This window comes from Panicum hallii, chromosome 6 (genome assembly GCF_002211085.1).
Source record: "Panicum hallii strain FIL2 chromosome 6, PHallii_v3.1, whole genome shotgun sequence".
In the NCBI taxonomy this organism is placed as follows: domain Eukaryota; kingdom Viridiplantae; phylum Streptophyta; class Magnoliopsida; order Poales; family Poaceae; genus Panicum; species Panicum hallii.
This window is the reverse complement of record NC_038047.1, coordinates 22,068,162-22,093,129: the sequence shown is the minus strand read 5'-3', so window position 1 is coordinate 22,093,129 and position 24,968 is coordinate 22,068,162. Positions and strand designations below refer to the sequence as shown.

At 45.8% G+C, this 24,968-nt stretch overlaps 1 protein-coding gene across 1 annotated transcript; it reads right to left on the bottom strand.

Annotated features, from left to right (window-relative positions):
• Positions 1–2,953: 2,953 nt before the first annotated feature.
• Positions 2,954–3,307, bottom strand: LOC112898163 (translation initiation factor IF-2-like). The gene has a single exon (XM_025966545.1). The coding sequence runs from the start codon at positions 3,305–3,307 to the stop codon at positions 2,954–2,956; it is 354 nt and encodes a 117-aa protein (XP_025822330.1).
• Positions 3,308–24,968: the final 21,661 nt, after the last annotated feature.

Here is a 24,968-nt window from a genome sequence, read left to right as displayed (position 1 = left end):
CTTTCTGATCTACTCGAAGCCGATGATCGACTTGTGGCACACCTCTAGCCTTTGCCTTTCCAGGAGGGCAAGCTGTTGGCCACCGTGGTGGAGGGGTCGACTGAACTAGTCGACACGAGCTCTGATGAGCTCGTCTCTCGCCAGGTGCTGATAGAGGTAGAAGGTGAGGATGAGGGTGATTTCCCCATCATCGAATTCAATTTTGTATCTGAAGATGATGTCACACCCAACGCCGGCGATGAAAATGATGCCGATCATGAGGCACCGAGGGCCAGGAACAGAGCCCGCACAATCCAGCAGAGGAGGGTCAACGAGCGCAGGCGATCTATGCATCTAGAGCTTGACCCTGAATTCGCCGCCATAAGTGAACGGGGCTTCAGGACTCCGGTGGCCAACATCGCCAGGGTTACGGCCATACTCGAGCGCAGTAACGATTCGAATGTGCGTCAAGCACTTCTTTATGCGCAGAGGGCCTGGATCCAGCTGGATCAGCAAAACCCGGCATCTACTGTTAGGGAAGAGCGCGTGGGCGAGAGCTGAAGCCAGGCTCACAGCCGAACGGCCGACGGTCGTCCTCGACCTCAGCCCAGCCACAACAACGCTCGCGGGAGCTAGGCTCCTGGCGGGAGGCAGCAGCCACCTCCAGGGGGTAACCCGCGACAGGCCAATCATCAGCCTCCTCCAGAAGACCTGCGCCAGCACATCAATGAAAGCCGTGATGCGCGGTCTGTGATCGACTTCAGGCGCAAGGTTCGCGAAGAAGTCGAGACTGAAGGTACTAATTGCAGCGACCGTTTCCCAGCTTTCTCCGCACGGTTCAGCAGCTACAAGTATCCTGAGGGCTTCAAGCCGATCGGCATCACCAAGTACGATGGCAAACAAGCTCCTCAGCAATGGCTACGTTGCTACTCCACTGCCATTGAAGTCGTAGGGGTCTCCAACATCACCAAGGTCGTCTACTTCCTGATGGCTTTGGACCCTGCGCCGCTCACGTGGCTGGATCAACTCCTGGGAGCGGCTCAAGAAGGTCTTCATCGACAACTTCAAGGGGGCGATCGCTCGCACAGGTACTCGTCACGATCTTGCTCAGTGTAAACAGGAACGTAGCGAGCTCTTGCGGTCCTACACACGTCGTTTCTTTAACCTAGTGTAACACCCTAATATAAATTTTCTTATTTTTAATGAATTTATTTTGGGCTTAAATAAAAATTGCTAAGGTTTTTCTTGACTTATCTTGCATTTAAATTAATTTTATATCACAAGTAATTAAAATTTATTCTAGGATCAACAGGTTTGTGCATTCATGCTGGTGCATTTCTTTTGTTTGGTTGAATAGTTGAGGTTGAATTCAAATTCCATATGGATTCAATTTGATTTGAGTTAGTTTAGAAAGGGAAAGAAAAGGAGGAAAACAAAAACAAAGGAAAGCAGCCCAGCTGGCAGCCCAACCTTCCCAACCCGCGGCCCACTTCTTCCCTTCCCTCACCCCTCTTCTATCCGCATGCGCCACACCGGCCCACTTCCCTTCTCTCCCTCGGGCTTCCTCTCTTCTCTCTCTCCTTTTCCTCCCGAGGCTCAGCACGCGCTGAGGCCCAGCTCTCCCCAGCCCGAGCGCTCTCTCTCTCCCTCTCTCTGCCAGCCAGGGCCCGCACGGCAGCGTCTTCCCTCTCCTCTCTCCCCCTTCTTCTTCCCCACGCACCGGCCGCCGAAATCTCCGGCGAGCCCTCTCCCTGGGCCCTCACGCCGAGGCTGCCCCGCCGTCCCACCAAAGGGTTTCCCCCGCCCCTGGAACCCTAACCCTAAGCTTCACAGGACCCGAGGCACCCTAACGCCGCCGCCCTTCTGCTCCGCCGCGTAACCTTTCTGCACCGCCGTGGGCACGCCGCCCCGCTGCGTCCCAACCCACAACAACACCCGCACCCGTGTTGTCTCATCGCCTAGAAGCTTCCCGAGCTCGGCAATTGGGCCCTGAGCCTCTGCATCGTCGGGGATTCACGAAGGAGCCGCCGCCGGTGAGTTGTTCCGCCGTCGATGCGCCTCGGGTCGTCTTAACTGTGACAGTTCGTGTACTTGCAATGCTAGACATATATTTTGTTAGTGTGAAATATGTGTTTGATAGTGTAAAGCATGTGTGTGTTTATGTGAAGCTTTTGAAAATTTAAAGTGCAAGTAAAAAGGGTATTTTTGTAATTATAGAAAAACCTAGGGTTGTTTTTGCAAAATGTATTTGGATTAGGGTAATTTCAAAATAAGTGAAAGGTGGGTTTGTAAACATGTTTTTCTTATTTTATCCCTTGTAAAAAAATATATTTATCCAAAAGTTTCATTTGAAATGTGTGTGTTGAAATATGTAAAAATTTTGGGTAAAATGGTAAAAATAAGGGTGTTTATGTAATTTTATAAAAGTACAAGTCCTTTTATGCAAGTATTTGATTTACAAAAGTAACTTTCAAAATTACTCAGGACTAAAGTGTAAAAAGTGCAAGTCATCATGACATGTCTATCCAATCATTATGACGTGTCTATCCCGTCATCATGACATATCATAAATGCTAGCATTTCGGTCCTGAATTTTGTAAAGTTTCACTCTTTAGGACAAAAGCAATTCAAATCCAACTTTTGCTCAAAATTTCATGTGTAAAAATATAAGTTTTGAGTTTTTGAACTTGAGCCCTAAAGCAATGTTGTAGAGTTTGAAAAACTCTCCAACTTTCATTTTGGGCATTTCTTTATTAGGGTTTTAAATCAATGGGAAATTTTACTTTATAGAAAGGTCCCTGCAGTTTTCTGAAATTGCGCATAAGTCCTTGGGAAGTCTCTTTTCCCTTTCTCCTCTATTTCTTCTCCCTGGCGTCTCCTTTTCTTCCTCCACTGGCAGCTGCATCTTCTTTCTCCCTTGCCTCCCTTCCTCTCCTCAGCACACGCTCCTCTCCTCAGCACAGGCGGCGGGCGGTCAGGGCTGGGCGAGCAGCTGCGGCTCAGGCGGGCGGATCCAGGCGCATTGCGGCGTGCGCGAGCGCTGGCGCGGCGGCGCGGATGGCGCGTGGGAGCCGGAGCAACGCGGCGCCAGAGCGGGGCCCGGGCGGAGGCATGCGGCCCGGAGCGAGCTGGCGGGCCCAGGACGGAGCGCGCGCGGGCGAGTGGAGGCGCACTGGCGTGCAGGAGGTGGACGCGGCTCGGCCCAGGAGCAGGCGCGCGCGTGCCCATCGAGCTCGAGCGGGCGCGTGAGCGCGGCAGGTCGGGCGAGTGCGCGGTGCGAGCTAGAGCAGGCGCTGGGCGCCGGCGGCGCGGGGCGGTGGCTCGGCATGGGCGCGACGCAGGTGCTGGCGGCGCGCAGCGCGGAAAAGCAGGCAGAGCAGAGCGGATCCAAGCAGCGGCCGCAGCAGGCGCTAGAGTGGGGCACGCGAGCGGCAGCAGACGTGTGCGGCGGTGGCGCAGGCAGCGCGGGGCATGAGCGCGCGCGGGAGCTGGAGTGCTGGCGCAGTGCAGACAGCCACGAGCGGCTGGTGGAGCATGTAGGAGCGCGCGGGTGCTGGCACGGAGCAGCGCGCGTAAGCCGAGCAGGCGGCAGGCGTTGGGACGCGGGCGCAAGCAGAGGCGAACTGGCGGCGTGGAGTAAACGCGTGAGTGGCACGCGAGCCAAGCGGCGCTGGAGCGAAGCTCGCGGCGTGGCAGCACGCGAGCAGAAGAGAACCGGTGTGGCAGCGTGCGAGTAGAAGATGGGCGGTGTAACCAAGATGTGACGCGGGCCGAGAACGCACGCGGTTCGAGCGTGCGCGGAAGCGACGTGGCAAGACCGGAGTAAGCACGGATCCGACAACAGGAGAAGGAGGAGGAGCTATGCAGAGCACCAACGTGCCGGGCAACGACGTGTAGAACGGCGACGTGCAGAGCATGGCGGTGTCTCCGCTGGGCGAGCTCAGGCCGCGACTGAGTTGGTGTGCAGAAAGGTCGCGCGCGGTGCGGGAGGAGCTGCAGTGCGACGGTTGCGGGCGGATTCGCACGGGAACAACAGGGCCACGTATGGAGGACGTCGGAAGCCGTTGAGGGGAAGACAACGGAAGGCACGGCCCTGATGAAGATAGACCTCCTCGGTCCTAGCGGAGGCGGAAGAACGGTTATGGCGCGGCGAGCCGGAAAGAAAGGCGGCGAAGCGGAGGTGGCGAGCAGATGCAACAAGCTCGGAGAAGCTAGGTGCAGCCAGGCACGGCGAGCTCCCTTCACCCATACAGAGGTGCGTGCGTATGCAAGGCAACCGACCAAGCGCATGCCGGCTGGGGGTCGTTGGTGCGGGAGCAGAGCAGAAGCGGCGCACCAGAGATGTAACCAAGCACGGCAGTCCTGCAGAAAGCTACACGGGTGTGCCGGCCGTGTTTTAGTGGCACACGTGCGTGAGCAGAAGAAGTTCAACCCATGAGCAGGAAAACCCTGAGGTTCGCAGAGAAGTGGGCATAGCAGACCAATCCAACTCTTTTGTCTTATCCAATGGTCCACGAGATCCAGCAACTACTATTCCTTGCCGATCGTCCAAGCAAGGTCACAACACCTCAAGAAAGCTCGTTAACCCTCTTATCGAGCCTCTTCGATCCCTGTATACCGGAGCATCATCACCGTGGCAACATCGGCTATCTTCGCCACGGATCACCGTGAGGAATACCTTTCCGGTCATTCTTCACCCACTACTGTGGCAGAACCAACCTGAATTATACCGGCTCAAGTACGCGAGTCCACTCCAGAGGGCTCCAACGTGCTTCAAACGGTATAATCCCTTGGCCTGTCGGGTAACGTCCCGATGAACCACCGAAAGCAGGATCATAACAAGGTACCCCGCATGAAGGCGAGTCCAGAGATACAAGGGCCATCACATTTTACATCACAGGCAGTTATGTTACATGAGTACTACAAATGTACAGGATCTTCCCCACCGGGAATTATTACAAAACGACATAAGTTTTAGAGTAAACTGTGATACCAAAGTACGATATACTACACGACGTCAGTAAGGATGTCATGCTCGCCCTTGCATGACATCACTCGGAGGGGTCCGGGTTGGCCGGGGACGGGTCCCACTCCACGGACCAACCATCAGGCAGAGGGTAAGACCATGGTATAGGCGGGGCTTGATCAGCAGAAGCATTACCTGAACAAAAGTTATAAAACAAGGCTGAGTATTCTACTACTCAGCAAGGCTTACCCGGAATTGGGTATACTTAGCCCATAACTAGACTTATGAAAGCTTATAATGGTTCTGGGTTTAGTTTCAGCTGAAAAGCAACAAAGAGTAGATCCTTAATTTCAAGTTTTAGCTTTCAGATTCTAGATAATTAGCCATTCTAGGTAAGCACCTATAACTAAGCAAGCATGGTAATAATCTTTGGTCAAGCATCACCTTTGATAATCAAAAGATTGCTCTTATTACTCAATGTGACAAAGGAATTAAGCAGTCTCAATCATCGTGAGAGGCGGACGATTCGAATCGAATTTAACCTTGCAAGGTAAACCTAATTCACACGCTTGGAACACCACAGGGTTGTTCCGAAGCAACCGTTTACCTTTCATTCCGACTCGTGGACAGGTCCACCACAAGCGACTGCAGGTCATACGCACTTCCAAAGTGCAGGACGTACGTCTGTAGCGCGACTACAAAACCCGTACTCCTGGTTGCCCAGCAACACGTATGCCTACACGTCGAACATAAGTAACCAAAAGAAGCAAGACGAGTGGTGGGAGGTATGTCCACTCCTCGGGCCGGTTGGCTACTAGGCTTACCGCTTACCATATTTCGCGGCATGTGGCTAGTACTTTCAAACACTTAACCCCGATCACCACACGCTGCGACCTTATCAGTAATTTTAACAACACAGACGGGGTATCACCTCAATCATGATACCTCACAAAACTCCCGTCCGTCATCCTTATAGTGATAACAGAAATGTAAGCATTACAACTCCTATGTCGCGCGAGTGACAGGAAATCACCCGACTTCTACCGACCCTATTAGCAGAGCAGCTAGTCGGACTCAATACTAGTATTCATCACAGTGGATCCTAGGAGAATGCAACTAGGGTTTCAAGCAAATCCTGAGAACTTAATGCAAAGAATATGTAAATAGATAGAAAGTGTAGTGTAAATAAAATAGTGGGTTATGTCCGGGGCTTGCCTTCTTGAGCAGGGTTGAGGGTAGAAGGATTGAGGTTTTCCGAACTTTGGTTCGGACCTTCAGTTAGATTCTCGACGGTGTCTCCGGGATTTCCAGGAATTTCCTCGGCTTGATCCGCGATTAGCTCGTAGTCACCGTCAGCGAGGGTAATCGGTTCTACATGATATGCAAAGCAAATATCATTAAGAAATGCGCATTCTTTTATTTGAGTCACATCAAAGATTATGCTTTCAAAGATTAACACTCCGAGAAAGGCCAAAACAAAGAAAATTTTAGCCTAAATTTATAATTGATGCTTAATTTAACCACATCATTGAATTAATTCAAGATAAGCATCAAAGCATACATTAAAATTAAATTTAAATTTGAATTTAAACTTCTAAGTAAAGAAGATTATAAAATTCGGAACACTTAAAAAGAAATAGATTACCTCTTAATTTATAACTAAAGGATCTAATTAGTTAAAGTTTGAAAAGATATGTTTAGCTAATATTAATTTAAGATAATTTAAAAGGATTTAAGTTGTAGTATAAACTTGGTTTTAAATGTTTTGCATCATTTTAGACATCATGTATGAAAATTACATATCATAATTGCAAACAATCAACACAACATGTAAGAATTAAAAACATTACACTTCCTTGTTTCAAATTTAAATTAGATTCAAAAATATTTGGTTTCATATCAAATCCTTTTAACAAAAGTTATAGAGTTCATAATCTAGTTTCCAACAAAACAAGTTTTGCTAATTTTGGAATTTCCTATGATTTGTTATGTATTTTACAAGGCAGCATATGCACCTCACATGAAATAATAGACATCTAAGGAGGGGGGTCTCGGTAATTTTGCACTGGAACCCCTGGGACCACAGAACTAATTGCAACAAGGCCCTTGCCCATCCCTACGACGGCCGGCACGTCGGCACGACGGCGTTCCCGCCGGCGGCGAGGACTCCGGCCAAGGGGAGGGGCCTAACACCATCTACAGAGCCTCGGGAAAGCACAAGACAAAGAAGCACAGGGTGGATAGCAGAGGAACAGTGCGACCGACGGATGGGGGTGGCGGCCGTGGCGGCGCTTCGCCGTTCCCGGCGATGGGACGGCGAACACGGGCCAAAGAGGGGCGCATGAGCACCAGTGGACCACCGGGGAGCGGTTTGTCTACCTGGTGGAGCGGGACGCCGGGTGGAAAGGGCTGTCGACGGGAGGACCGAGCTCAAATGGCTCCGGCGGGCGGCGGCTCGGGATGAGCAAGATTCCGGCCAAGGGGTGGTCGAGGTTGATGGGGCTCGAGCTGAGGAGCAAGAGGAGAGGGTGGAGAGTCTACTGGTGAAAGGAATTGGATCAGGATGAAGTGAGTGCTACGGATTTTGGCGAGGAATGCACGGCGGCGAGCTCGGGTTCTGGTGACCGTGGAGAAGAACACAGGGCAAGCTAACTGGGGAAAGAGGAGGGAATGTGGTTTGGTTGTAGCATCGCTAGCTCACAGAAGAGAGGGAGACACTGGGGGAAAGAATGGATCACGGCCAAACTCTGAATTGCGACGGCGTGAGGGCGGCCGGCATGCACCCGAGGATGTCGTGGCGCCTACGCAGGGGGACACCGGAGTAGGGGCCGCTGCGGTGGGCAAGGAATGGATTGACGCGTGGAGAGGGGCAGCATGAGGTGGACGACGGCGACTGCAGGACGGCGGCCAGGGGGGGCGCTCTGTCGCCGGCGTCTGGGCGGGAGCAGAGGAGCAGAAGGGGTGCAGAGGAAGAAGAAAGGGAAAAAGATCCAGGGACTCGTTTGTAAATTGCAAAAGTTACAGGGGCCCTGCAGAAAAGTACTTTTTCCCACTAATCCAGGGGTTTTCTGAGAAAAAGTCCAACATGAAAATTGTATAGTTTTTCAAGCTCTACACTTTTGCTTTAAAGCTCAACTTCAAAAACTCAAAGTTTACCAAATTACAAAATGAATTTTGAATCAAGGTAAAATTAATTTACCCCTGTCCTTACCAAATCAAATTTTAATCAAATTTTTGACATATTTACATTACTCTTAAGATGTCATGGTGACAAATATTTTTTTTACAGATAGGTCCTTAAGTAGGCATACAATTACTTTTACCCTTTACTTTTTGCACAAAAGACCCTGTAATCCTGCATTTTAACACATAGGCCCTTGCTATTACTTAAGAGCTTATTTCACCTTATGGCCATACCTAAAGCACACACCTTGCACAAAAAGACTTGTAAGGCATGAAAATTTTCAAATACACCCTTAACATCTATGTCTATTATATCCAGGGTTTAATTTGTATGAATCTTATTACCTGGATGTCACAGCCTTCCCCCCTAAAAAGAATCTCGTCCCGAGATTCGGAAGCAGAGGATAATGGAATGATCAGATTTGGGAACTAGTTGAAAGGAAAGTCGGGAAATTTTGTTGAAGATAAGATTCCGTTTCCCATGTTGCTTCCTCTTCAGTGTGATGATCCCATAGGATTTTATACATTTTAACTATCTTCCTTCTAGTGACTCTTTCCTTGGTATCCAAGATTTTGATAGGTTGTTCAACATAGGATAGATCGGTTTCGACTTCGATGGCTGGGATTTCAATGATCTCCGAGGGTACCTTGATGCACTTTTTAAGCTGAAAGACATGGAAGATATCGTGAATAGCACTCATTTGAGGTGGAAGGAGAATTTTGTAAGCCACTGGGCCACAAATTTCAAGAATTTTGAAAGGTCCGATATAACGGGGTGCTAGTTTTCCTTTTATTCCAAAACGCTGAACGCCCTTGGTGGGGGATACTCGGAGATATACAAAATCTCCTATTTAGAACTGTAAGGGTTTCCTTCTCCGATCCGCATAACTCTTTTGTCTAGATTGAGCTGTTTTAAGATTAGCTTGAATAATTCTGACCCTGTCCTCGGCTTCCATAACCAAATCTGGTCCAAAAATCTTGCGCTCACCAGTCTCAGACCAACTCAAAGGGGTTCGACATTTGCGACCGTATAAAGCTTCAAAAGGTGACATTTGGAGACTGGACTGGTAACTGTTGTTGTAAGAGAATTCAGCCAAGGCAAGATATTTGTCCCAACTTGTTCCATAATGAATGATACAAGCTCGAAGCATATCTTCGAGAATTTGATTGACTCGTTCAGTTTGTCCATCTGTTTGAGGATGATATGCAGAGCTTCGAATTAGTTTAGTGCCGAGAGCGGATTGTAACTGTTCCCAGAAACGTGCAACAAATGGTGCTCCTCGATCAGAGATGATGGTCTTAGGAATACCATGCAATCGAATGATTTGATCAAGATAGACTTCAGCGTACTTCTTGGCGGAGTATGTGGTATTCACGGGAATAAAGTGAGCCACTTTTTTGAGTCTATCGATTATTACCCATATAGAGTCATGCTTTTGAGAGGTGTTTGGAAGACCAACAATAAAATCCATACTAATGTCTTCCCATTTCCACGATGGAATGGGTAATGGTTGTAGTACACCCGAAGCTTTAAGGTGACTAGCCTTGACCCTTTGACATGTATCACATTCAGATACATATTTAGCAATTTCTCTTTTCATCCTAGTCCACCAAAAATGTGGTCGTAGGTCTTGATACATTTTGGTGCTACCGGGATGCATAGAGAATTTGGACGAATGAGCTTCATAAAGAATTTGTCTGCGAAGCTGATGATCTTTTGGTACAACAAGGCGGTTGTTGAACCATAAGACTCCCTGAGGGTCAAGATAGAAACACTTGTATTTAGCCTTTCCTTGGGATAGTTCTGATTTGATGATTTTGATACCCTTATTATGTAATTGTGACATAATAATTTTATCCCGAAGGGTATTCTCCAAGGCTAACAGATTTAAACTACCTTGAGGAACGATCTCTAGATTGAGTTTCTTCATTTGATAGCAGAGAGTATCATTAATAGTAGTCATGGATGCGCAATGGCAATGTGCTTTGCGGCTAAGTGCATCCGCAACCACATTAGCTTTACCCGGATGGTAATATACCTCAAGGTCATAATCTTTGATCAATTCTAGCCATCGCCTCTGCCTCATATTCAAATTCGCTTGGGTAAAAATATATTTGAGGCTTTTATGATCCGTGTAAATGTTACACTTAGCACCCATAAGATGGTGCCTCCAAATCTTAAGAGCATGGACAACAGCTGCTAATTCCAGATCATGAGTTGGATAATTTTGCTCATGATTCCGGAGTGCCCTGGATGCATAAGCAATGACTCGGTTGTTTTGCATTAGAACACAACCGAGACCAGTTCCAGAAGCATCACAATATACGTCAAAAGGTTGGGTATTATCCGGCTGAGCTAGTACAGGGGCAGTTGTTAAAAGCTTCCTTAAAGTATGGAATGCCTCATCGCATTTATCATCCCACTGATATTTAACTCCTTTCTTAAGTAGCTCAGTCATAGGCTTGGCTATCTTAGAGAAATCTGGAATGAATCGGCGATAATACCCTGCCAATCCAAGAAAACTACGGATTTGATGGACTGAAGTTGGGGGCTTCCAATCCATAACTTCTTGGACTTTTGTTGGATCAACCGATATGCCTTCGCTAGAGATAGTGTGTCCCAGAAATTTCACACTATCTAGCCAAAATTCACACTTTGAGAATTTGGCATAAAGGCGATGATCTCGTAATCGCTGAAGAACGATATGTAGATGATTGGCATGGTCTTCATTATTTTTGGAATAGATTAAGATATCATCAATGAAGACCACGACAAATTTATCAAGTTCCGGCATGAAGACTGAATTCATAAGATACATGAAATATGCCGGAGCGTTAGTAAGCCCAAAAGACATAACCAGATATTCATATAGCCCATATCTGGTTGAGAAAGCCGTTTTCGGAATGTCACAAGGCTTAATCTTGATCTGATGATAGCCAGAGCGTAAGTCAATTTTTGAGAAGACCTTAGCTCCAGCTAATTGATCAAACAAAATGTCAATGCGGGGAAGTGGGTACTTATTTTTGATGGTGACCGCATTGAGTGGACGATAGTCAACACATAGTCTTAGGCTATTGTCTTTCTTTTTAACAAAAAGAGCAGGACAACCCCAAGGCGACGCACTCGGGCGTATAAAACCTTTATCGAGGAGGTCTTGAAGTTGAATTTTAAGTTCGGTCAATTCATTTGGAGGCATACGATATGGCCTTTTAGAGATAGGAGCAGTGCCTGGTTGGAGTTCAATAATGAACTCAATTTCTCTGTCAGGTGGCATCCCAGGCAAATCATCAGGAAAGACATCCGGATACTCACAAACTACCGGAATGTCCTTAACTTTGAGGTCTGTGATAGCGTAAGTGCAAGAATAGAGATATTCCTGCTTGGGCAGATAGAGGGTAATGGCTCCACAATGGGGTGAATTAATCTCAACAACTCGGGAGGAAATATCTAGGAGTACTTTATGCTTAGTCATCCAATTTGTCCCAAGTATAACATCTATACCCTTTAGGTTTAACAAAATCAAATCTGTTCTAATCTCTTTGCTACCAAATTGAATTGGCACCTTTTTGACCATTTGGTCAGACATAATTGTTCCTCCCGGTGTAGATATCATATATGACCCCTTCGTAGGACATAGTTCAAGTCCTATTCGGGTACTACAGTTGTTACTAATAAAACTATGAGTTGCTCCTGAATCAAATAATGTAACAACTGGTTGATGATGGATATAAAACGTACCCGACATAACAGGGGCTCCGTCCGGAAGTTCCGCAAGGGTGGTGAAGTTGATTTGCCCTTGCCGAACTTGCATCAACGGCCTTTTACCCTTGTTTTGATTGCCTTGATTAGAACTCTGCCCTGGGTTAGGTTTCTTAGGCCGTGGACAATCTCTGATGAAATGATCTGCACTCCCACAATTAAAACAGCGATAATTGCTGCCTTTTAGTGGAGCTTGTCGCGCATTTGGCCTTGGACCAAATTGCTGTTGCTGTTGTGGAGGTGCAGAGGGTCTATAGCTTCCTTGTGGTTGAGGCGGCCTAAAAACCAATCGACCAACGGGGGCATTCCTCTGGGGTGCTCTTGTTTGGGCGTTAGGAACAACCCGATATCTTGGCGGTTGAGCACTCGAGGATCCCGTAGGGGTCTTCCTCTTCTTGTCAGCACGATGTGCTATAATGCAGTCCTCTTGGGTTAGAACCATATTGACCAGCTCACTGAAACTATTGGGCCTGACAAGATTCAAGCGCTCTTTGAGCTTAGTATTAAGGCCACGACGGAAGCGGTCTTGCTTTTTGGCATCATTATCTGCATGATGACCAGCATATTGGCACAGATGATTAAATGTCTGTGCATATTGCAAGACTGTATTGGAACCTTGAGTTAATGCCAAAAATTCATTTAACTTCCGCTCCAGTAATCCTTCAGGGATATAGTGTGCCCTAAAGGCAGTTCGGAATTCATCCCAAGAGATGACATGTCCCGCGGGCTGCATGGCATAAAAGTTATCCCACCAAATTCGAGCAGCACCGCGCAATTGCTGGGCAGCAAAAGAAGCTTTGTTTGAGTCCGCACACGGTATAGTCAAGAGAGTGAACTTGGACTCAATAATATGAAGCCAGGCATCAGCATCCAAAGGTTCTTCAGCTTTACTGAAGAACGGAGGTTGAGTGCTAAGGAAATCTTGATAGCTGGCCACTGGAGGAGGAATGTCATCACGACCTCCACGAAACGGTTGACGCTGCTGGTTTTGTTGTGCTTGCACCAGCAGATTGAGAAGCTCCGTCTGCCGTGCCATCACCTCAGCTAGGTTGGGAGGTGGTGGAGGCATCTGTTGAGAACCACTGGCCCGATCTGCCCGGAATCCTTCCGGGGTTCCACGTGTGGCTCCCACCATCTGAAATAAAGGAGACGTCCGTTAATATTTGCTTAATCTCACTCCTAATTTCAGAAAACACATCATCACCATACATTACATACACATTCCATTCAATCCTCTCATATTAGCATATTCAGATAAAGATTAGGAAGATTAAAGCTCAAAACTTATATTACAACAGGGATACACGGTACTTCTTAGTACATATATATATGGATCCACATATCGGCCATATATACTGCACCATAGGCACTAAGTCTAAACTTACTACATCTTAACTTAGTACATCTCACTCCCCATAAGATACAACTAAAAGAGAGTCGATGATTCGACAACTAAAAATCGTCGAGGTTGCCTACAGATGATTGGCTGCCAGAAGAAGAATGGTGAGGACTAAGAACAGGATCACCATGCTCAGAATCAAGTTCTGAGATTCCTTCAATCTCTTCCGGATCTTCCTCTTCAACCTCAAGTACTGCAGGTGCAACAGGAGGGATCGGTGGTTGCTGCAGTTCTTCAATTTGAGCTTGGGCATCATCCACCGCAAGAATCAGATCTTGAATTTGCGCCTGTAGAAATTCGATAACTGTATCACGTTGAGTGATTATGTGATCACTCTCATGAATCTGATCCTCCCGGTGATGGATGGTCTTGTTTTGAATAGCAATAATCCCATTCTTCTCAATCATCGCTGCTCGTAGTTGATCCACCTGGATGATGTGTCTGGCAGCTTCCCCGTGGAGGCTTCGCGCAGTAGTAATCAGATGGCCCATCTCACGGTGTAACAGTGAGTGATAATGGTACTGTACGCCCGTGAAACGCCTCATTCTTTGCAGTACTTCTTCTGGTGGACCTTCCAGTCTATGACTCTTAGGAATTGTCCCGAGGTCCCGCTCTGCTTTACCAAGATCTGTTATAGCAAACAATCCAATAGGTTGTCCTATAACTTCCTCGGGATGTTGACTGCAAAAGGCATAAATAGCTTCTAGGGCCGCTGCTTCGATAGTGTCCACAATACGGTAGCCCATCATGCTGATCTCAATAGGCTGCCATTGTGAACGGAAGGGATGCTGAGGGATAATCATCCTAACATAGGCTCTATGGATCCCTTCTTCCAAATGTTCAACAGCATCATACTGAGGAGGTTCTGTATACTGAAAAGATTGTAAGGATTCCCATAATAAGCGAGGAAAACCTTCAATATGGAGGGCATTAGTGTGGAGATGCCCTTCCGGATCCCAGAAAACATTAAGTGGGGCTGCCATCTGCAATCAAGGATGCAAATGGTCAAATGGTGCTTACCTTATTAGAAAATTTCAAGGTAAATGGAAGAAATGATTGATACCATCAACCATGTGTTCTATAACCTAGATAGAGCTTAAGATTTTTAATCAACTCTACTATAAAGACCCCATTAACTCATATTAAACAACACACCATTCATCTTTAACTAAACATACAGCACATTCTTTTATTTATCAAAGGATTATGCATGCACGTACTACTCGTCCTCTCAACCAAAAACAACTGCCGAATACTTTCGGACTTACGTAGTTAGATTCGGTGGCATAATATATATACGTCTCTCCCTAATAACTAGTCGATAAACCCTATCCGTCCTAACCTCGTTATCGTGGTTAGTGTACCTGCAGAAAAACCACAATACATATATATTTCCAATGAACCTTTCATGCCAGCATGTCATGAAAGCGTCCCCAATCATTACTGTTCACTATAGAAACAGCATCTGTACAATTACCGCCGTACAGACAACGTTAGCATACGTCATCGAAACAACGTATTCACGGGGGGTACCGCAAAATGCAGGGGTATGAACAGCGATCGCCATACCCTGCGCCGAACCTTATACTCCCAATGTAGTCAACCTAAGTTGGTACATTGGCAGCATCTCAAGTAGGCCACTGCTTGAGAAACAGCGTTCGGTTCGCATCACCGACAGGAAGGCCAAGCTCCCTCAGTTGGCTGAGGATCCTTACCTCCTTACCTCCCGATCGAAGGTGTCGTTACAGAAAGTAAGATTGGGTTATGCATGAATTTAAGTTTTGACTGAAAGTAATGCTGGAAGTTAGATTTATATACATATATAATATAGCCACCTCTATTTTCCCTTAGACATCACCCTAGGGCTTTACGTACTAGGCACAACCTTAACGAATCCAACGTTACTTTTTACAAAGTACCTTGTTAAGCAAATTTTATACTAAAAGTGTTTTTAAGGCACCTTACATCTCCAGTGTACACTTGTTAGCTCTGATATCAGCTGTGGCAGAACCAACCTGAATTATACCGGCTCAAGTACGCGAGTCCACTCCAGAGGGCTCCAACGTGCTTCAAACGGTATAATCCCTTGGCCTGTCGGGTAACGTCCCGATGAACCACCGAAAGCAGGATCATAACAAGGTACCCCGCATGAAGGCGAGTCCAGAGATACAAGGGCCATCACATTTTACATCACAGGCAGTTATGTTACATGAGTACTACAAATGTACAGGATCTTCCCCACCGGGAATTATTACAAAACGACATAAGTTTTAGAGTAAACTGTGATACCAAAGTACGATATACTACACGACGTCAGTAAGGATGTCATGCTCGCCCTTGCATGACATCACTCGGAGGGGTCCGGGTTGGCCGGGGACGGGTCCCACTCCACGGACCAACCATCAGGCAGAGGGTAAGACCATGGTATAGGCGGGGCTTGATCAACAGAAGCATTACCTGAACAAAAGTTATAAAACAAGGCTGAGTATTCTACTACTCAGCAAGGCTTACCCGGAATTGGGTATACTTAGCCCATAACTAGACTTATGAAAGCTTATAATGGTTCTGGGTTTAGTTTCAGCTGAAAAGCAACAAAGAGTAGATCCTTAATTTCAAGTTTTAGCTTTCAGATTCTAGATAATTAGCCATTCTAGGTAAGCACCTATAACTAAGCAAGCATGGTAATAATCTTTGGTCAAGCATCACCTTTGATAATCAAAAGATTGCTCTTATTACTCAATGTGACAAAGGAATTAAGCAGTCTCAATCATCGTGAGAGGCGGACGATTCGAATCGAATTTAACCTTGCAAGGTAAACCTAACTCACACGCTTGGAACACCACAGGGTTGTTCCGAAGCAACCGTTTACCTTTCATTCCGACTCGTGGACAGGTCCACCACAAGCGACTGCAGGTCATACGCACTTCCAAAGTGCAGGACGTACGTCTGTAGCGCGACTACAAAACCCGTACTCCTGGTTGCCCAGCAACACGTATGCCTACACGTCGAACATAAGTAACCAAAAGAAGCAAGACGAGTGGTGGGAGGTATGTCCACTCCTCGGGCCGGTTGGCTACTAGGCTTACCGCTTACCATATTTCGCGGCATGTGGCTAGTACTTTCAAACACTTAACCCCGATCACCACACGCTGCGACCTTATCAGTAATTTTAACAACACAGACGGGGTATCACCTCAATCATGATACCTCACAAAACTCCCGTCCGTCATCCTTATAGTGATAACAGAAATGTAAGCATTACAACTCCTATGTCGCGCGAGTGACAGGAAATCACCCGACTTCTACCGACCCTATTAGCAGAGCAGCTAGTCGGACTCAATACTAGTATTCATCACAGTGGATCCTAGGAGAATGCAACTAGGGTTTCAAGCAAATCCTGAGAACTTAATGCAAAGAATATGTAAATAGATAGAAAGTGTAGTGTAAATAAAATAGTGGGTTATGTCCGGGGCTTGCCTTCTTGAGCAGGGTTGAGGGTAGAAGGATTGAGGTTTTCCGAACTTTGGTTCGGACCTTCAGTTAGATTCTCGACGGTGTCTCCGGGATTTCCAGGAATTTCCTCGGCTTGATCTGCGATTAGCTCGTAGTCACCGTCAGCGAGGGTAATCGGTTCTACATGATATGCAAAGCAAATATCATTAAGAAATGCGCATTCTTTTATTTGAGTCACATCAAAGATTATGCTTTCAAAGATTAACACTCCGAGAAAGGCCAAAACAAAGAAAATTTTAGCCTAAATTTATAATTGATGCTTAATTTAACCACATAATTGAATTAATTCAAGATAAGCATCAAAGCATACATTAAAATTAAATTTAAATTTGAATTTAAACTTCTAAGTAAAGAAGATTATAAAATTCGGAACACTTAAAAAGAAATAGATTACCTCTTAATTTATAACTAAAGGATCTAATTAGTTAAAGTTTGAAAAGATATGTTTAGCTAATATTAATTTAAGATAATTTAAAAGGATTTAAGTTGTAGTATAAACTTGGTTTTAAATGTTTTGCATCATTTTAGACATCATGTATGAAAATTACATATCATAATTGCAAACAATCAACACAACATGTAAGAATTAAAAACATTACACTTCCTTGTTTCAAATTTAAATTAGATTCAAAAATATTTGGTTTCATATCAAATCCTTTTAACAAAAGTTATAGAGTTCATAATCTAGTTTCCAACAAAACAAGTTTTGCTAATTTTGGAATTTCCTATGATTTGTTATGTATTTTACAAGGCAGCATATGCACCTCACATGAAATAATAGACATCTAAGGAGGGGGGTCTCGGTAATTTTGCACTGGAACCCCTGGGACCATAGAACTAATTGCTACAAGGCCCTTGCCCATCCCTACGACGGCCGGCACGTCGGCACGACGGCGTTCCCGCCGGCGGCGAGGACTCCGGCCAAGGGGAGGGGGCCTAACACCATCTACAGAGCCTCGGGAAAGCACAAGACAAAGAAGCACAGGGTGGATAGCAGAGGAACAGTGCGACCGACGGATGGGGGTGGCGGCCGTGGCGGCGCTTCGCCGTTCCCGGCGATGGGACGGCGAACACGGGCCAAAGAGGGGCGCATGAGCACCAGTGGACCACCGGGGAGCGGTTTGTCTACCTGGTGGAGCGGGAGGCCGGGTGGAAAGGGCTGTCGACGGGAGGACCGAGCTCAAACAGCTCCGGCGGGCGGCGGCTCGGGATGAGCAAGATTCCGGCCAAGGGGCGGTCGAGGTTGATGGGGCTCGAGCTGAGGAGCAAGAGGAGAGGGTGGAGAGTCTACTGGTGAAAGGAATTGGATCGGGATGAAGTGAGTGCTACGGATTTTGGCGAGGAATGCACGGCGGCGAGCTCGGGTTCTGGTGACCGTGGAGAAGAACACAGGGCAAGCTAACTGGGGAAAGAGGAGGGAATGTGGTTTGGTTGTAGCATCGCTAGCTCACAGAAGAGAGGGAGACACTGGGGGAAAGAATGGATCACGGCCAAACTCTGAATTGCGACGGCGTGAGGGCGGCCGGCATGCACCCGAGGATGTCGTGGCGCCTACGCAGGGGGACACCGGAGCAGGGGCCGCTGCGGTGGGCAAGGAATGGATTGACGCGTGGAGAGGGGCAGCATGAGGTGGACGACGGCGACTGCAGGACGGCGGCCAGGGGGGCGCTCTGTCGCCGGCGTCTAGGCGGGAGCAGAGGAGCAGAAGGGGTGCAGAGGAAGAAGAAAGGGAAAAAGATCCAGGGACTCGTTTGTAAATTGCAAAAGTTACAGGGGCCCTGCAGAAAAGTACTTTTTCCCACTAATCCAGGGGTTTTCTGAGAAAAAGTCCAACATGAAAATTGTAGAGTTTTTCAAGCTCTACACTTTTGCTTTAAAGCTCAACTTCAAAAACTCAAAGTTTACCAAATTACAAAATGAATTTTGAATCAAGGTAAAATTAATTTACCCCTGTCCTTACCAAATCAAATTTTAATCAAATTTTTGACATATTTACATTACTCTTAAGATGTCATGGTGACAAATATTTTTTTTACAGATAGGTCCTTAAGTAGGCATACAATTACTTTTACCCTTTACTTTTTGCACAAAAGACCCTGTAATCCTGCATTTTAACACATAGGCCCTTGCTATTACTTAAGAGCTTATTTCACCTTATGGCCATACCTAAAGCACACACCTTGCACAAAAAGACTTGTAAGGCATGAAAATTTTCAAATACACCCTTAACATCTATGTCTATTATATCCAGGGTTTAATTTGTATGAATCTTATTACCTGGATGTCACAACTACAATCCCCTGGAATTCACTTTCCACTTGTTCTTCTCCACAACCAAGGCTACCCCAAGGTTTGCCCTAACCTACTGAATCTTCTTAATGCCGGCGACCCCTTTGCCGGAATATCGTCGTTATCCTTCTATTCTCTGTTTTCCCCGACTAGGGACTTAATTGCTTTGATTTAGAAAGTTCTAGGGTGTTTTCTGTAAGATTTCCAGAACTTTCTTTATTTCAAATCAATGAACTTCTACATTTTATAGGTTTTCGTAAGGAGTTCATAAAAGTACAAAATCAGCTTTGTTTGAAACCCTAGGTCAAAATCTACAAGTTTTATGATGTGATCTTGAGTTGAAAGTCTTTGATTTGTGGTAGGTTGAATGTTAGGGAATGAATGCTTTATTTGTACCTTGTATTATATGCATGTGATATAGCTGAAAAGTAATCATAGAATGAATGTTTTAAGTAGAGCTGTGTGATATTTAGTTAATCTCTTCACACGAATGCTCATATCCCTGCTATCAAGATCTTGTCCTTGTTTTGATTGCCGTTTCCTTAAGGTCCTTTTCGTATAGAGATCCTTGTTAGTCCGTGTGTATCTGCTGCTTATCCAATACATCTCTGCAGCTATGCTTCAGCAACGGCTATCAGTTCAGCCGCTAAGCATCCGTTTCCTTGAGTCTATGATGTTCCTGTGTAACAGCTGTCAGTCGATGCTTCTACCATCAGCTGGTTAGCTGATACGGTTGTTACCTTTCTAGTATCGGCTACTGCCGATACAGTTCTTTTGTTCTGTCCTACATCGGCTGCATATAGTCGATATATCAAATGTGTATACACAATCTTAGGGTTCTTGCCATCGGCCGATCCAAGCCGATTTTAGTTGCTCTCCATATCGGTCAAGTAGAGCCGATCAATCTTTAGTTTTCCCATCTTTATCCACATACTTCAATCAGCCGATTTATCGGCTGAGAGATCGGCTATATATCTATAGGTCACTTACTCTCAACCACACTCCAATCAGCTGTACGTCACTCAATTGTTGTGCTGACGTAATCAAACCGATACAGCCGCATCTAGTTACCTAGGATAACACTTAAGCACATCTCAGTTAAGACACAACTGCTTTAGGAATCATCCCTCTGCTGAAGTAATCGATGCTTTCATCGATCAATTAGGAACCCGATGCACCTCTCAGTCAGCTACCCAACCAAAGTACACAACCCTAGATCAGTAAGCTAACACATTAGACATGTCTCTGTTAGACACGACCTAAGCACATCAATCGGCTAAACCTGATGCACCCTCGTCGAATAAGGCAAGCCGATACACCAACCATCAGTTAGACCAAAAAACATGCTGATAATCCAATCAGCTCTGTTGTAATCTTCAACAAGTAGCCGAATCTAATTAGTTGTCCACCTAAAGTTCTGTCTAAGTCTAGTTTCAGATCTTTTTGGTTGTTACGTGAGTAGTATGATAAATGAATGTTAGATTGCAACGTTATTGTGAAATAAGATAATTTTATGTGCACACTTGAATGTAATGTTGCATTTGATGGAACCCCGAGGGGGAAATCCCGATCTTTCGGTGAGGGACGAACTGGATAACTCGATTTGGAGGAAAAGAGGGGACGTTGGCGGTCCGACTTTCAGCAACCGGGGGATTGCTGCGCCAGCAACCGATACACCTCCTCCCTGGTCGCCGCGCCCTTGCGAAGCACGACACCGGCCACGAGGGCACCTGACCTGCAAGCAAATTGAAGAACTCGCAAGAACAAGTATACAAGCACTGAAATCGCAAGGAAGAATCAAAGACTCAGCATGGATTAATCGAAAGTGGAGTTCTGAAATACAAAGAGACGGGTGGCTGGATCAGCACACGCGCTCCAGGAGAAGTAGCAGCAGCTAGTTCGTGAAATCAAAACCCCCCCTCTCCCTGGTGGCGGCTGGAGTGTCTAAGTACCTGGGAGGGTCACTCCCCAACCCTAGGACGCGCCCTTGCTGGGCTCAACTGATACATGGCCCATTGGGCCGAAATATGGTGGCGCAACATCTGTGGACAGAACCCTCCTCTGTAAGGAAAAGACGATTGCGCCCAACTCCAAAAAGGTTTGATCATGAGGCTGGATCCGTTTGAAAGAGGACTTCATAAGCTTTCTGCGAAGTACTGGAACGGCCCAATCCGAGTCCGAATGAAGTCGGGACTGATGTCACAAGATGGTGTTGTCATGCTGTCCGAAACCAGCCCATGCGAATCCCCTCTCCTTCTTATCTTCTCCATCATTCCTAAGCAAAACAAGAGTGCACGTGTTTCCATTGTCTAAATATAATGGACAAGAGCTTAAGAATGAACTTACTTGATGATTGAGTTGACGGGCACGAGCACGAGTAATAGGGCCAAAGTGGTGGGGATGTCGCAGCTGATGGTGTAGCTTGTGGTGTGGAAGTATCGTTGGTGTTGATGTCCTCATCATCCTCCCCTTCTTGCATTTGAGTCGTCCGCGACTCAATCTTATCTTCCTCTCCCAAATATGGCTTCAAATCTGCAATGTTAAATGTGGGACTAACCCCAAAATCTGCAGGAAGATCAAGCTTATATGCATTCTCATTAACACGTTGCAGCACTTTAAAAGGTCCATCAGCTCTAGGCATCAATTTAGATTTTCGTAGTTCAGGAAACCGTTCCTTTCGTAAATGCAGCCAAACTAAATCTCCAGGTTGAAAAGTCAATTGCCTCCTACCTTTATCACCAGCTATCTTATACTTAGCATTCATGTGTTCTATGTTTGCTTTAGTTGTTTCATGCAGCTTTAGCATCAATTCAGCACGCTTTGTAGCATCAAAATTCAATTTTTCAGAAGCCGGCAAAGGCAATAAATCAATTGGAGCACGAGGTAACAAGCCATAAACAATCTCAAAAGGGCACATCTTTGTAGTAGAATGCAGGGAACGATTATAAGCAAACTCAATATGAGGCAAACAATCTTCCCAAAGTTTAATGTTCTTCTTTAAAACAGCCCTTAACATAGTTGACAAAGTTCGATTCACAACTTTAGTTTGACCATCAGTTTGGGGATGACAAGTGGTAGAAAACAAAAGCTTAGTCCCCAACTTAGCCCATAAAGTTCTCCAAAAGTGACTAAGAAATTTAGCATCCCGATCAGAAACAATGGTATTTGGTACTCCATGTAAACGCACAATTTCCCGAAAGAACAAATCAGCAATATGGGTGGCATCATCTGTCTTATGACAAGGTATGAAGTGTGCCATCTTTGAAAATCTATCAACCACCACAAAAACGCTATCACGTCCCTTCCTAGTACGAGGTAAGCCAACCACAAAATCCATAGATATATCCTCCCAAGGAACACTAGGGACAGGTAAAGGCATATACAAACCGTTTGGGTTGAGTCGAGACTTAGCGTTTTGACACGTGGTGCAGCGAGCAACAAATCTCTCCACGTCCTTCTCATCTTTGGCCAAAAGAAATGGCCAGCAAGGATGTCCTCCGTCTTCTTTGCTCCAAAGTGTCCCATCAACCCGCCTCCATGTGCTTCCTGTAGTAGCAACAAACGAACAGAGCTAGCTGGAATGCATAGCTTGTTAGCTCTAAACACAAAACCATCATTGACCACGAATTTATTCCATGCTTTACCCTCTCTACAATGCAGGAACACATCTTTAAAATCATTGTCATGTATGTATTGTTCCTTAATTGTTTGCAGACCAAAGATCTTATAGTCAAGTTGTGTTAACAAGGTATACCTCCTAGACAAAGCATCAGCAATGACATTCTCTTTCCCCTTCTTGTGTTTGATAACATAGGGAAAAGACTCAATGAATTCAACCCATTTAGCATGTCTACGGTCCAGTTTTCCTTGACTACGGATATGCTTCAATGATTCATGGTCAGAATGTATGACAAATTCTTTGGGCCAAAGATAGTGCTGCCATGTTTCTAAGGTTCGCACAAGAGCATACAATTCCTTATCATAAGTTGAATAATTCAGAGCAGGCCCACTCAACTTCTCACTAAAATATGCAACAGGTTTCCTATCTTGTAACAAAACACCACCCAATCCAATCCCACTAGCATCACATTCAAGCTCAAAGGTTTTATTAAAATCTGGGAGTTGGAGGAGGGGTGCATGTGTCAACTTATCTTTCAAAATGTTGAAGGAGTTCTCTTGTGCTTCGCCCCAAGAAAAAGGAACTCCCTTCTTTGTTAATTCATTCAACGGTGCAGCAATGGTGCTGAAATCCTGCACAAAGCGACGATAAAATCCAGCAAGTCCCAAAAAGCTTCTCACTTGGGTGACGGTCTTGGGGATAGGCCACCCTTGTATGGCCGCCACCTTGGCTTGCTCAACTTCAATTCCCTGTGGAGTGACAACAAAGCCAAGAAAAGAGACTCGATCCGTGCAGAATGTGCACTTCTCAAGATTACCAAAAAGGCGTGCATCACGTAGAGTATCAAAAACAGCATGCAAATGATCAAGATGTTCATCCATGGATTTGCTGTAGATCAGTATATCATCAAAGTAGACAACAACAAATTTTCCAATGAAAGCGCGCAGAACTTCGTTCATTAATCTCATGAAAGTGCTAGGTGCATTAGTTAACCCAAATGGCATAACTAACCACTCATACAGCCCGAACTTAGTTTTGAAAGCAGTTTTCCATTCATCTCCCAATTTCATGCGAATTTGATGGTAACCACTACGCAAATCAACTTTCGAAAACAGAACAGCACCACTCAATTCATCAAGCATATCATCCAAGCGGGGAATAGGGTGTCGATAGCGAATGGTGATGTTATTAATGGCTCTACAATCGACACACATACGCCATGATCCATCTTTCTTTGCCACTAAAAGAACCGGAACAGCACAAGGGCTAAGAGACTCACGTACATAACCTTTGTCGAGCAATTCTTGCACTTGACGCTGAATCTCCTTGGTTTCTTCCGGGTTGGTCCTGTACGGCGCACGGTTTGGCAATGAGGCACCTGGAATGAGGTCAATCTGGTGCTCAATCCCTCGAAGTGGGGGCAGCCCCGGTGGTACCTCACTTGGGAACACATCAGAATATTTCTGCAAAAGGTTAGCAACCGCAGGAGGCAAAGAATGCTGCACATCGTGAAGGGAAATCAAAGCATCTTTGCAAACTAAAGCATACACAAATGAGTTTGAGGCAGCCAAGTCATTGATATCAGATTTAGTAGCTAGCAAGCACTTTCCCTTCAAAGTTATCTCCCCTTGTGGAGCAAAAACAGATTTGGTATTGTTGTTGTTCTCACTCTTAGCATGTTCCTGAGATTTAAATTTTCTGGCTCTAGCGACATCATCTTGCATAATCTCTTCAGGTGTCATTGGATGCAACACAATCTTTTTATCATGGTATAGAAATGAGTACTGATTTGATCTACCATGATGCAAAGAATCTCTATCAAATTGCCAAGGTCGTCCTAGCAGAATACTACAAGCTTGCATAGGCACAACATCACATTCAACTACATCTTTGTATGAACCAATGGCAAAATTGATTCGCACAAGTTGAGTTACCTTTGCCTTACCACTGTTATTCAGCCATTGAATGGAATATGGGTGTGGATGTGGTTTGGTAGTAAGTGCAAGTTTCTTCACCAAGTCGCTGCTAGCCAAGTTGTTGCAGCTACCGCCATCGATGATCATGCGGCACGAACGCTCTTTAATGACACACTTTGTTTGGAACAAGGAGTGGCGCTGATTTTGTTCCGCCTTCTCCATTTGCGCGCTCAGCACACGCTGCACAATGAGGCTTTCATAGCGGTCGGCTTCAGCTGCATTAATATGTTCTTCGGGCAGCTCTCAGTTCCTGTATGGTCAGCCGCAAGCAGTGCAAGTGTATC